This window comes from Arvicola amphibius, chromosome 7 (assembly GCF_903992535.2).
Source record: "Arvicola amphibius chromosome 7, mArvAmp1.2, whole genome shotgun sequence".
In the NCBI taxonomy this organism is placed as follows: domain Eukaryota; kingdom Metazoa; phylum Chordata; class Mammalia; order Rodentia; family Cricetidae; genus Arvicola; species Arvicola amphibius.
In genome coordinates this window covers 69534833-69549745 of record NC_052053.1, presented here as the reverse complement: position 1 = coordinate 69549745, position 14913 = coordinate 69534833, and the positions used below count along the sequence as shown (strand labels likewise).

Below are 14913 nucleotides of genomic sequence, written 5' to 3'. Positions count from 1 at the left end.
TGTGTAGAGACGTAAGAGGAACTGTGCATAGGTGACAAAATTCCCTAGTCTAGCAATTTAATTTATTTTTTTCTTGAGCTCTACATTCTTCTCTGCTCCCCTTCCTGCCTCGTTATTTTTTTTTATTTTTTTTATTTTTTATTTATTTAATTTTTTTTGGTTTTTCAAGACAGGGTTTCTCTGCAGCTTTTTTAGAGCCTGTCCTGGACCTAGCTCTTGTAGACCAGGCTGGCCTCGAACTCACAGAGATCCGCCTGCCTCTGCCTCCCGAGTGCTGGGATTAAAGGCGTGTGCCACCACCGCCCGGCTATTATTTTTTAATTTAATGATAAGGTGTGCTGTGTTGTCCTGGCTGGCCTGCAATCTGATCTTAGAACATGTTGACCTTGAATTTGTGGCAGTTCCTCTGCCTTCCCAATTCTGGGACTGCTAGCTCCTCCTCTCCCCTTCCCCCCAGGGAGTTTCTCTTTGTAGCCCTGGCTGTCTTAACTCCTGTTGACCAGGCTGGTCTTAAACTCATAAAGATCTGCCCATCTCTGGCTCCCAAGTGCAGGGATTAGAGGTGTGTGCCACCACCAACTGCCAATTTTTTTTTTAATTTTTAAAAAAGCTTTTGTTCTAAAACGCTTTTGACTAGGTATGGTGGTATATGCCAGTGATCCTAGCAGTGAGGGAGGCTGAGGTAGGATTGTAAAGTTGAGACCAGTCTAGATTATATAGTGAAAGCCTGCCTCAAGATAAATAAAAACAATAGTTTTATTTATACAGAGACACAGACTGGCATGATTATGGTTATGACAAACCAAAAGCTACTATTTAGTATTTGAGTTGTTTTGATAATGAGCAGCCTAGAGAGATCAAAGTGACAGAATACTCTGTGAACACAGAAAAAGAGATGGAGAAATCTCCAGACTGCACTGAGCTCTTGTCTCCTCCTGCCTCTCTCTGCCCAGCCACATCCCTTCCTGTCTCCACCTCTTTTGGTCTGGGATTAAAGGCGTGGGACTCCCATGTACTGGGATTAAAGGTGTAAATCAACACCGCCTGCAGAGATTCGTCTGTCTCTGATTCCTGAGTCCTGGGATTAAAGGTGTGTGCCACCACTGCCTGGCCTCTAGTGGCTGAGATCTGCACTCTGATCTCAGGCAAGCTTTATTTGTTAAAACACAAAATATCTGCAATTGGTATTTGATCACCACTACCAATTTTAGGCTGTTACTTTATTTTTAAAACCTAAAATAAAGTATTAGTACATATATAACTTAGTTTTGGTTGACCCTATACCCTACCCAGTTTTTGGCATTTTCTATTGATTTTCTACTAAGAAAGATGAGGGCATTGAGTTTTAGCTTACCACTTCTTTTTTTCCACTCATTTGTCTTTTAGCTTTTTTAAGTCATGCTAGTTGTCATTGCTAGATCTACTCTGCACAGTATTGTGGGCATTTGGACTTTTCACAGCTGAGTTGTTGTAACACACCATGATGGTTTTTCCTATATGTACTTTACATCCTCAAAATTGATTGATATTTGACTGTATATAAAATTCTACACTGATTCACTGTCCCTTAGATTCTTTGTGTTGTGCTGTATGTTGTCTGATGGTGCATTTTCCAGGGATCCAGTGCTACTACTTTTGCTTATATTTCTGTCCATATTGAAATAGTAGTGATGATTTGGAGGCCTGTGCAAAACACTTGTGTTTGGCAAACTGTAGGAGTCCTCTGGGGTGTTATTTATTCTCCATGTTTTGTTTTTAATGTCTGGGCTAGACAGATGCCAGTATAGGTGTAAGCTTAGCTGCCCATGTTCTAAAGGACCAGGCCATTGAAGAGAACAAGAAGAAAGGACTTCTTTCTTCCTTTTCTGTTTTCAGTTAATCCCTGTTCTTATTTGTACATTGTGTCCCCAATAACATAAGACCTTCTATTTGGCCTTTCTGTTTTTTTGTGAAATGGTATATCATGTTTTCTAGGCTGATCTTTGAACTCCTGGGCACATGTAATCTAAATTCCTTACTCAGCCTTCCAAGTGCCTATTTTGCCCTTTCTAGGGAACCTCCAGTTTTGGGGTTTGTTTTTTATTTTTTAATTTTTTCCTTGCTTTTTGTTTCATTTTGTTTTGTTTTACTAGACTGAGAGAGGAGAATTCAGTGTATGTGTTATTTAACAGCCTGACTCTTTGGGGTGAAGGATAAATAGTATTAACTCAATATTTTTAAGAAATCATAATATTATATATTACATCTTAAATATTTGGAGATAAATTAGATTGAGTAAAACAGAACTACCTGTGGGGTTTTAATGCTGAGTCAGGAGTTCTCTAAAACCTGAAGCCTTTTGATCCTGTAATTTTGGATTTTAAATTAAAGATACATAAATCAGGAGTAATGGACATGATTCTCTTATTTCTTAAACAAAATATTCAGGGACTGGGGAGGTGGGTCAAAGGTTAAGAACCTCATTTGGTTCCCATCACTGACATGGTAGTTAACAACCATTCATTCATTAACTCAACTTCTAGGGGATCTGATACCCTTTTCTGATTCTCATGGACATCAGGCACACACATGGTGCACATACATAAATGCAGTGAAAATATAAAATAACTTAATCCAAAAAAGGATTAAAAAGAAGAAAAAAAAACCCAAGATGATTCTGATTATATGTGGTGGTATCTGCCTGTATTCCCAACACTCAGGAGTTTGAGACAAAGATCCTGGGAGTTTGTGGCCAACCTAGGCCCAGTAGTGAATACAGAGAGATGGTAGGAAATGAAAGGAGAGAAAAAAATATAATGATTAGATTCTAAAATTTCCCAATTAACTGTAATTTTTGTTAGAAATAGCTGTTGAGAGGTGGAGGCAGGAGGATCAGGAATTTAAAGTCATTCTTCAGTTACATAGTGAGTTTGAAGCCAACCTGAGAGAGAGAGAGAGAGAGAGAGAGAGAGAGAGAGAGAGAGAGAGAGAGAGAGAAATGAAAAGAAACAAGTTTATTTAGTACACTGCAAAGAGAACAATGGGCAGCATGGCAGTCAGCCAGGTATGATCTATGAGCCTGATTTTTTTTTTTCCCCAAGGAAGGTCCATTTTAATTCTAGTTTGCTGATTGTCTTCCTTCCTTCCTTCCTTCCTTCCTTCCTTCCTTCCTTCCTTCCTTCCTTCCTTCCTTCATTTACTTATTTTGGGGGCTTTTCCAAATTAATTATTTTTGTGTGTTTTTCTGTGTAAAGCCCTGGGCTGTCTTGAAACTTGCTCTGTAGACCAGACTGGCCTCAGATTTACAGGGATCTATTGTTTGATGTTTTACTCATTTGGCTTTTTGAGGATCCCACCACCCAGCTCCCAAATAAATCATACATGGAGCCTTATTCTTTTTTTTTTTTTAAAGGATTCATTTATTTAATATGTATACAGGTATGCCTACATGCCAGAAGAGGGCGCTATATCTTGTTACAGATGGTTTTGAGCTACCATGTGGTTGCTGGGAATTGAACTAGCCTTTGGAAGAGCGGCCAGTGCTCTTAACCTCTCAGCCATCTCTCCAGCCCCAGGCTTATTCTTAATTATGAATGCCTGGTTTTAGCTAGGCTTGTTTCTTGCCAGCTTTTCTTAAATTATACCGACTACCTTTTGCCTCTGGGCTTTTTCTTTTTCTTCTCTATATCTTATTTTCACTCTTATTCCGTGACTGGCTTGGTGGGTGGCCCCTAGTGTCCTCTTCTCTTTGTTCTTTTGCTCCTCTCTTTCCAGATTTCTTCTCCTATTTATACTCTGCCTGCCAGCTCTGCCTATCTTTGCTCCTGCGTCACTGTTGGCCGTTCAGTGCTTTATTAGACCATCAGGTGTTTTAGACCAGCAAAGAATCACAGCTTCATAGAGTTAAACAAATGCAGCATAAACAAAAACAACATATCTTTACATCATTAAACAAATGTTCCACGGCTGGAGAGATGGCTCAGGGGTTAACAGCACTGCCTGCTCTTCCAGAAGTCATGAGTTCAATTTCCAGCAACCACATAGTGGCTCACAACCATCTGAAGTAATGAGGTCTGGTGTCCTCTTCTGGCCTACAAGCATACATACAGACAGAACACTGTATACATAATAAATAAATCTTAAAAAAAAGTAACACACCTTAAAATAATATTCCCCCACAGAGACCTGCCTGCCCCTGCCTCCCAAGTGCTAGATTAAAGGCATGTGCTTTCACTGCCAGGCAGATTTATTTGATTTTTATGAGCACTGGTGTTTTGCCTGCATGTATGTCTATGCAAGGGACTGGAGTCACAGACAGTTGTGAGCTGCCTGCTGGAAATTCAGTAGTTTTTCTTTTACATCATAAACTGTTCAGTTTTATGGAGTCCTTTTTCTGTAGTGAATGAAGTAATATCCTAGCTGCTTACCTTTTTGATGTTTGTTTGCTTGTTTGTTTTGTTTTTTGAGACAGGATTTCTCTGCGCAGCCTTGTCTGATCTAGAACTCACTCTGTAGACCAGGTTGGCACAGCTCTGCCCGTGTCTACCTCCCGAATGCTGAGATTAAAGGTGTGTGCCACCACACCAGGCTCCCTAGATGTTTTTAAAAGTAAAATGTGACTTTGTGAAGAATAAAATTTGGGAGATAGCCACTTAATGTCATGTATAAGTGTATGGCTTATTGTTTTAAAGATTAGATAAGATGTATGGTATGTGTATTTTGTTATAAGGCAGCCACTAGGTCCTATTCAGAATGATTGGAAATATTGTATGCAGGGGCTGGAGTGGTTAAGAGCACTTGCTGTTACCTGGTAACTCTCAATCCACTGTAACTCTAGTTCCAGAGGAGCCAGTGCCTTTGTCTGGCCTCTTAGAACGCCTCGGACCTCCTCTACTGCATGCATTGATACACAGATATACATGTGGACAAAATAGTCATACACATAAAAATCAGAACAAAACTTTAAGAGAAACCATAGCTTCTAAATCTGGTGGCTTATAGATAGTTGTGTGCCACCATGTGGTTGCTGGGAATTGAACTCACCTCTGGAAGAGCAGCTCTCTTAACCTCTGAGCCATCTATCTAGCCCCCCCCACCCCGTAGCTCTTTTTTTAAAAAATCGTTTTAGCCAGGTGGTTGTGGTGCACACCTTTAATCCCAGCAGAGGCGGGTGAATCTCTGTGAGTTCGAGGCCAGCCTGGTCTACAAGAACTAGTTCCAGGACAGGCTCCAAAGCTACAGAGAAACTCTGTCTTGAAAAAAAAATTGTCTTAGTTTTATTTATTTTGTATGCTTGAGGGGTTCACCTACATCTGTGTTTGTGCACCACGTGTGTAGCTGGTGCCTGGAGGTCAGAAGAGGGCAGACCCTCTGGACCTGGAGTTATGGATAGTTTTGAGCTAACATGTGAGTGCTGAGAATCAACCTTGAGTCTTCTGCAAGAACGACAAGTTCTCTGAATCGCTGTGTCACCTCTCCGGCCCTAGGCATAGCTCTTTTAAGTAAAGACCAAAACAAAAAGCTGTAAAATGAAACTAATACATAAGATGAAAAAAGTTGATTAAATGTAGCAGGAAATGGTAATATAATTTCTCACTAACCAGCTATTGGCCTCGTTGACATCAATGTATGGTGACATTTACATTCTGCCCCTTCACAGGCTGTGGTGAGGATTAGACATACAGATGCAGTTGCTAAGAGTTAAGTTCTCTTTTGTGTGATAGTCACCTCTTAAAATACAGCTGCTCATCAGCTGACAGTGGGTTACATTGTAGTAAATATGACTGCAGATGCCTTTCTAATTATTACCCTTAAACTACTGAACTTCAAAGCTTAGTCTAGCTGGCCTACCTTATGGTACTCTGAAGACTTAGTCTACACTTTTGCAAAAAATTACCTAAAATGAACCTATTTTATAAGATAGTATTGTATATTATATCTTGGATAATCTAATTAAATACTTGTATCAAAAAGGGCTGACTGAACTGTGCACTGTATATAGTCTTGGTTGTTCTCCATCATGGCCTATTGGTGCTTTTAGATTGTCATACTGTGTATCAGTGGCTCAGAAAACAGTTGCAATGCAAAATTTAAAGTATAGTTTCTACTAATTGCACTCCTTGAATGTTTCTGTACCATGATAAATTTAAAAAATCATAAATTGGAATTGACTCAGCTCTCTGAGCTCCTGGTTGAGTTATAACACTTGATCTGTTTCTTATAATAGTTTCTTGTTTTCCTCATTAATTTCTACCATGTGGTTCAATCCTTTAGATTCAAGTAAAAGCCGTAATGTTTTGTTTCTTCCACTAGATGCTTCTAAAACTTGGCAGCACTGCATGTCCTCTCATTTCCTTGTCTTTGTGTACATTACGTTTCAGCACACTTCACATGGAGACGGGAGGCAAGAAGTCACCTCCCGCACCGGGCGCTCTGGAGCTCGGTGTAGAAACTCAATAGCTTCCTGTGCAGATGAACAGCCTCACATCGGAAACTACAGACTGTTGAAAACAATCGGCAAGGGGAACTTTGCAAAAGTGAAATTGGCGAGACACATCCTCACAGGCAGAGAGGTAAATGCTTGTGCTTGTGCTTGCTTCTGTTGTCTGTTGATGTCTGTTGATGTTGGTGTTTGTTCTGCTAACTTTCTGAAGACTAGGACGCATAGTAACAACTGGGAAGTTCTGTCTTCCTTTTGCTGTAACTAACTTGAAAAAGTGGAAAAAATCAATAAAATTGTCTTGAACTGCATATATGCACGTCTGTATATAAGCCTATAAGCTCACGGTGCTTGCAGATCAGTAATCTGTATTTACAGGTTTATCCCATGGGTTTCCTTCCTTTTCTGAGGAGTTTGCTAGCTCAAGTTCGCCAGGTTGTGCCGGAAGGCACATGCTTTCTCAGCTTTTGTGATCTTGGCTCTCTTGCATTTCTTATCATAGTACATGTACTGAAACCACAGAATTCCTCTCTGTGTCTTCTTATGCGGTGCATAACTTTTTTTCTGCTTTGACAGAGTTGTTGTATTTAGGTCTTGGCACCTGTTGTCTGAGAGTCTGAAGTTCTCTTCACCCTCTGTGTAGGAATTGCTTTTGGGAAGTATTTGTTGACACACCTTCCCCCAGGCTTTCGACTCCCCTGATACCGCTCAGGGGGTTTATCTTGCAGGGTTTATCTTACATTGATTGATTTGTCTTTCCTCCTCCGCTCTGTAATGGGGAATGCTATATGTAGGGATGTAGTTGGTACTTGTTACAGGCATAATAAATGTCGTCAGATGACTATAATTGTATGACTGTATGACTGAAAGGTGCTTTTAAAAGATGTTCTGACTGGGCAAGGTGGTCCCAGCACTTGGGAGGCAGAGGCAGACAGATCTCACCAGTATGAGACCAGCCAGGTCTACAAGGTGAGTTCCAGGACATCAAGGACAATTGATTAAACAGAGAAACCCTGCCTCCAAAAAACAAAAACAAATACATAAGAAAAAAAGAAACAAAATAAAAATTGTAAGCCTTCTAAATACAACCAGTTCAGGAATATAGATAGCAACTGTTGATACTTCTCTTGGAGACAGTTATTCATTTGATCCATAACATTAAAATGCATCCATATAGCAGCAAAACAAAACCCAGCAGAGTGTCTGCATTCACACAGGAAGAGACTGTGCTCATCAGGGCTCATGGTAGACTCCTAGCACCCCACTGCCTGTGAGAATGTAGTGATGGAAAAGCAGTTAGCAAGAGCCTTTTCCTTTCCTTTGGCTTTGGCTGGCTTGTCATGTAGTCCAGGCTGGCCTCAATTTGCAGAAATCTACCCACTCTGCTCCCAAGTGCTGAGATTAAAGTTGTGCACCACCATGTCCAGCATGAGCCCTGTTTGACGGCAGGTATTATGTGTGGGGGCCGTCCCTTGATTAGATTTCTAGGGTAGGATTCTTTGAGATGGGGATCTCTGATTTTGAGATAAGCCTGGTCTACAAAGTGAGTTCCAGGACAGTCAGAGCTACACAGAGAAACTCTGTCTTGAAAAAACAGATGTGCTATATGCGTCACACTCTTCTGATGGGTATGCCAGCACTATATGACAGGTATGCCATAGCATTGATGCCCACAGCTCACTGTGGTGGGGCTAAGTAGAACAAGCCCTGTGCCAGTCATTCTGTCAGCAGGTAGTCTGTTTACTGCTATATACCCCTTAACTTTTCTAGGTTTTGTTTGTGCTGGAACTTGAAAAAGGTTGAGAAGTTATGTTCTTCTTTCTACCTTAACTAGAATCTTAAGACAGTAACAGAAAATTTGCCCTTCACAGTCTTAAGTTTTAGTGACTATATTTCTTGTGGATATGTGGAGACTGAAAATAAGAATCTGAAAACAAGCGGAATAGATGGAGCTGTCCCTACTGTCCTTGAGTGAACCTTTCTTAAGATAACAGGTTAATTTGCACCAGTCCCAGATGTTTGCTCTGGTTTCCTGAGGTGGCAGAGGTAACAGGACAGACAGACCAACAATGTTTCTGTAGTCTGGTCTACTGTGTTTACTTGTGGTTTTTCTCCAGAAGGGTTTAACAGTGATGACCAAAGTGGCTTAATTTAAGGTTTTTCTCAGTTTTAAAAAACTTTAGTCAAGAGGCTAGAAAGATGACTCAGTGCTTGGGAGCTCTGACCTGGGTTCAATTCCCAACACCCACATGAGAGTTTACAACTGTCTGTAACTCCAAGATCTGACATCCTTACACAGACATATATGCAGGCAAAACACCAATGCACATTAAAAAAAAAAGGCCTGGTGGTGGTGGTGGCACATGCCTTTAGTTCCAGCACTTAGGAGGCAAAGGCATGTGGATGGATCTCTGTGAGTTTGAGGCCAGCCTGGTCTACATGAGCTAGTTCTAGGACAGGCTCCAAAGCCACAGAGAAACCCTGTCTCGGGGAAAAAAAAAAACTTTAGTCAAAATCATTTTTCTTTTTTCACTTTTATTATAGGTATGACCATAATCATATGTGTAAACATTATAAAATGTATTATATAGAAAGCAAAAGGGGTTTTTGTTAGTTTCTCTATTCTAAGAGAATTCCCACAGTTTTTATATAGACATTAACTTTTGGCTTAACAAAAGAGAGTCTCATGGACATAATAGTGATCTCTATTATGGCTATTTTCTCTAGTAGTATTGTTGTTGTAATTAATTAGAGTATGTATGAGCATGCACAACACCGCCCATGCATAGAGGTCAGAGGACAGCTTTATTAGAGTCAGTTCTCTCCTGCCATCGTGGTTCTACATTTCAAATTCCAGTCGAGCTGTGTGGCAAGCACTTAAAATTCTGAGCCATCTTGCCAACCAAATAGTAGTATTTTTTGTTAGTAAGGTACCTTGACCACTGTCAGGGTATTTGTACTCACAGAGTTCACGTATTAGTTAAAGGCAACCTAACCTTTCAGTATACAGTGAACCATAGTGACCACTGAGGGTATTTCTAAATGTTTTTGTTACTGCAACAAATAGGTCCATAGTCTTTGCATTATGTGTTATTGTTAAGAATGTAGGGTAATGTCATAGGGGAAAAAGCCCTGGGGAAAAGTGGATGAATATTTTGCGTTATAGTAGACACTGCTAAGGTAATTTTGAAAAATCATTTATCCTATCAAAAATGAATGTCTATTTTTCATATCCTTGCCTAAGCTGTATAAGAAACTTTGGTCTAATTGTCTCAATCCATTTTTACTGGTGTAACAGAATATCAGATAGTGTACCTTATTTTTTTTTTTAAAAAAAAATATAATTTGATAGTTTTGAAGACAGAAGTTTGAGATTGAGGGACTAGGTTCCTTTTATAATGTCCTTCCACCCCACCCTAGGATGACAGCTGTGACCATTTCTAAGTTAATGGACCTTCCTACAATATTCTGCTGTTTAATGTTGTTACAATGGCAGTTAAATTTCAACATGTGGGGGGGGGGCGCTAGAGAGAGATGGCTCAGCGGTTAAGAGCACAGACAGTTCCTCCAGAGAACCCAACTTTGGATTCCCAGCAACCATGGCTGGTTGCTCACAACTACTTGTAACTTTAGCTCTATGGGCACCTGCACTCATGTGCACATACTTGACACGTGTAATTAAAATAATTTTAAAAATTGTACATGTGTGTTTTGTCTGTGTACATATGTGGTCACAAGGGGGTGACATTTATCATTTGTATGGACTGTCTTTGTAATCTGGTCATGTCTGGCTATCTGTGTTTAAGGTGGAGCTCTAAGAAGTGAATTTGAAATTGTGTTCACATGTATAGGACATGTGTGGTCACCAAGCTTGCCTTTGGCAGGTGTTTGGTACTTTATGGAAGCCCCTAACACTTGTCTTTAGATCTCTTCTCTGGTTATGTTACATTTGTCTAGACAGGGATCTTTTCTTCTGCTTGGGGCAGAGTTGAGGAGTAGCAGGTTGTCCCAGTTACCTCTTATTTTGTTCCCATGTCTTACTCACGTTGTCCCCTGTTAAACTCATTAATCTTGAGCCCAGGTCCTTACTGGTTTCCACAGAATGAGTTTCCAGTTTTTGTGGCTCCTTTCTTCTTTATGCCTAGGGCCTTTTAGCTTTTCTTAGTAATGCTGGCCAGTTGGCATTTTCTCTCCATGTAATTTTCTTTATTTTCTGTCCACTCTGAGAGGACATTTTTGAAATTTTTTATTTTTATTTTTTGTCTTTTTAACATATGCCTTTACACCTGCGTTGTTATTGCTATCCCTTCCCATTTACCTGGAGTGTCTTCCCTCTTTTCTCCCTTGTGTCCTGTCCCTCACTAGAACACTCTACCCTGCAGCCTCCTTCACTCTGGTGCCCTTTGAGACAAACTTTCCTTGTGTAGCACTGGCTGTCCTGAAACTAGCTCTGTAGGCTAGTCCTTGAACTCAGATTCACCTGCCTCTCCCTCACAAGTGCACCAACACTGCCTGGCCTCTAATTCTTATCTGTTTACTTAATTAGCAGTTCTGGAGCTTGAACGCACAGTATTGTGTATGCTAAGCATGTAACAATGGTTAAACATCCTGAGGCATGTTAAACTTTGAGGCTTCAGATAGTCTTATATTTTGTGTGTTATTTTGTTTTTAGTTTTTGAGACAAGGTTTGTTTGGGTTGTTTTAGAGTCTGTCCTGGAGCTCTGTAGGCCAGGCTTATCTCGAACTCACATATATCCGCCTGCTAGTTCCAGGACAGCTAGGGCTGTTACACAGAGAAACCCTGTCTTGAAAAATTAAAAATAAATAAATAAATAAATAAATAACCTCACGCGCAAGAAAGTTAATATACAATAAGTATGTAACATTTTGAAAGTCAGTGTTTACAATAAAATTATGGTGGGAATATTGTTTTAATTTCTTTTTATTTAAGGTTTCAATTTTTAATTTTTATTTTAATTGTATGTTGTTTGTTTGTTTGTTTGTTTTGGTTTTTCAAGACAGGATTTCTCTATATCTTTGGAGCCTGTCCTTGTACTAGCTCTTGTGGGTCAGACTGGTCTTGAACTCACAGAGATCCACCTGCCTCTGCCTTCTGAGTGCTGGGATTAAAGGTGTGTGCCACCGCCGCCCAGCCTAATTATGTTTTTATGTGTGTCTGCTTATGTATAGGTCACAGGGAAGGGCATTGGACACCCTGGCACTGGGGATACAGTTTTGTGAACTACCTGTTGTGGGTGCTAGTAATTGAACCTGGGTCACTACAAGAGTAAAGTGCTGCTAATTGTAGAATCATCTATACAGTCCTTATTTTTATTTTTAATATGTGTATACGTGTGTCTCTGGGAGTGTGTGCACATGTGTGCAGTTCTTCGAGGCTGGAAGAGGGCATCGGTCTTCTGAGACCTAGTTTCAGCTGTTCAGTATGGGTGTGAGAACTAATTTATGCTCTTTATAAGAGCAGTTTGCATTCATAACAGCTGGGTCATCTCTTTAGCCCCATTTTTTCCCCCACAGATGTCTTTACTGTGAGACGTAATAGAAGTTTGCTAAGTTTTAGTATTCTCTGCATTGTTTTTGTTGAAGTAGATGAAGAAATACATTATTAAAAAGGGAAGAATGCCAGGTGGGCGGTGGTGGTGCACACCTTTAATTCCAGCATTTGGAAAGCAAGGCAGGTGGATCTCTGAGGCCAGCTTGGTCTACAGAATGAATTCCAGGACCGCTAGGTCTAGGCTATGCAGAGAAACCCTGATTTGGAAAGTAAAATAATACCCAAAGAAAAAAGAGGAATACCATACTCTTTCAAATATTATATCCAGGATATTGTCTTTGGTGCTATTCTAGAACTCAGCATAGAGTTGTTTCTTAGGGCAAAAGTAGTATAATTGAATTTTAATTAAAAACAATTGTACAAAGACTGGCAAAGTTAATATCCAGAATAATTTGCTTCAGTTGAGTATGAAGTATTCAATAGCAGATTTGGAAGTGAGCAACAGAAGATTGAAAGAAAGGCCTTGTATAATATGTAATAATATATGCAACTAATAGCTAAAGCTGATACTATGCTTTTAGTACATTCTGAAAGTACAGGGGCAAAGCCATGTTCTCTTTAATATTTTTTACCTTAAGATTTATTTATTTTCTTGTACATGTATGAGTGTTTTGCCTACATGTATGTATGTGTACTACATGTTTTCCTGGCACCTTCAGGGGTCAGATCCCCTGGAACTGGAATTATGGATGGTTGTGAGCTACCATGTAGGGTAGGTGCTGGGAATTGAACCCAGGACTTCTGCAAGAACAACTGTTTAAGTGTTCTTTTGTTTTTTTTTTTTCGAGATAGCGTTTCTCTGTGTGACAGTCCTGTCCTGTCTGTCCTGGAACTCACTCTGTAGACCAGATTGGCCTTAAATTTATAGATATCTGCCTGTCTCTGCCTCTCAAATGTTGGGATTAAAAGCTTGTGCCACCACCGCCTGGCTGCAACAAGTGTTCTTAACTGACTGAGCCATCTCTCCAGGCTGTAAAATCAATTCTTAGATATAAGAAAATTGCTTTGTTACACTCATGGGAGAATTGTTTTGTTTTATGGTTCTTTGAGTTAGAGAGTCGGCTTTGTAGCCCAGGTTAGCCTAGAAGTCACTCTCTTACCCTCACTGGGCTCAATGCTGTTACTCCTTTAGCCTCTCAAGTGCTAGGATTACTGGCCTGACTACTGCTTTATTGTGTTGAAAATACATGTAGTGTAAGAGTTAGAATTTTAATTGTTTGAAGCTTACAGTTTAGTGATAATATTTTTATGAAGCTATTACCACCATTCACTCCAGGACAGAGTTCATGCTTATCAGTTTATATACTTGATAAAAGTTATTTGCAGGAATCAACCCTTACAGTGCTTTTGCACGAATTTGCCCTTTTTCTCCTTCAGTCTATTTAATGCTACATTTATTTATTTATTTTCTATTTACTAGACAGGTTAGCTTTGGAGCCTGTCCTGGCACTCACTGTGTAGACCAGGTTGTCCTTAAGCTCACAAAAATCCTCCTACCTCTGCCTCCTAAGTGCTGGGATTAAAGCTGTATGCCACCACTGCCCAGCTATTTTTTTATATGTGAGTTTTTTGTTTTTTCAATAATTGTGCTGATTAATGTGGTTCCTGAACATAGTGATGCAGTACTATTTAGTTGTCCTAATTGCAAGGCTGAGATGTGTCTTGTAGAGAAAATGCCTGTATTCAGGAAAACACCCTTAGGCATGAGTGAATTGTGGAACCATCAGTTCAACGTTCAACACTGACCAATAATACATAGTAACACTTGCTCCTAAGGGGGCACTCAAATATAAATAGCCATGAGTTGGGAGGCTGAGGCAGGATGTTCATTTGAGCTATCATGTTAGGGAAGTGATCTGCATGTTATCAGCACCCAATCGTCAACCAAACAGTTACATTATGGCTACAGGAAAACTTTACATTTTGTAATTGTACTTAATTTTGTATGTAAAGTGTTTAGTTTTACTGCCAAAAAGAATGGCAGCACGGTTTCAGATATATTCAATTTTTAGTAATCTAAGATGCCCACAACAATTTTTTTAAAGCTTGTGTTATTGCTTATTTTCCACTTTTAGACATTCTCTCTTGGCTATATAGAATTACTGTTCACTTAAACTAATGTTTGTTTTTAATATATAAATGCTGTTGAAATTGTGTGGTATTTACTGTGTACCTGCTGCTTTTCCTTCTTTCTTTTTCTTTTTTACTGAGTCAGGGTTTCTTTGAGTAGCCCTGGCTGGTCTAGAACTTTTTCTGTAAACCAGGTTAGCCTTAAATTCAGAAATACACTTGTCTCTACCTCCCAAGTATTAAATGCTTGCTCTATGTTTCTCAGTCAACTTTTTTATTTTGTGTGACATTTTTGCTTGCTGTTGTATTTTATTGTTGTGATTGGAAAGCTACTTTTTTATTTTAAGATTCTTTTCCCTTGTATGTGTATTAGTGTTTAATGTGCATGTATGTATGTGCACTGTGAGTGTTCCTGGTTCTCACAAAGGTCAGAATAGGGGGTTTGTGAGTCGCGGTGTAGATTGTGGAACTGATTTTTAGTCCTCTGCAAGAGCATCAAGTGCTCTTAACTGCTTTGCCCTCTCTTCAGCCCCTGAAGTTTTATTTTGTAACCAACTACTGTCATTGTTTGCATCCACCATTGACTAAAAGGTATGTCCTCAAACTTTTTTTGTTGTTGTTTTGTTTTTCAAGGCAAGGTTTCTCTGTGTAGACTTGGCTGTCCTGAAGCTCTCTTTGTAGAACTGACTGGCCTTGAACTCCAAAATCTACCTGCTTCTGCCTTATAAGTGCTGGGATTAAAGGCATGTGCCACCACTGCCTGGTTTGTTCTTAGCTTAAGTTGAAATTCTGGCCTATAGCATGACTATATTTGGTAATAGGGTCTTCATAGATGTTTAAGTGAGCTGTAATC

The 14913-nt window shown here is 39.7% G+C and overlaps 1 protein-coding gene across 1 annotated transcript in view; it reads left to right on the top strand.

Annotated features, from left to right (window-relative positions):
* Mark3 (microtubule affinity regulating kinase 3) overlaps nucleotides 1-14913 on the top strand; it is an 82736-nt gene that overhangs the window by 17034 nt on the left and 50789 nt on the right. The window contains exon 2 of the mRNA XM_042055399.1: nucleotides 6360-6551. Coding sequence (XP_041911333.1) covers nucleotides 6360-6551 — 192 coding nt within the window. The remainder of the gene's footprint in view (nucleotides 1-6359; nucleotides 6552-14913) is intronic.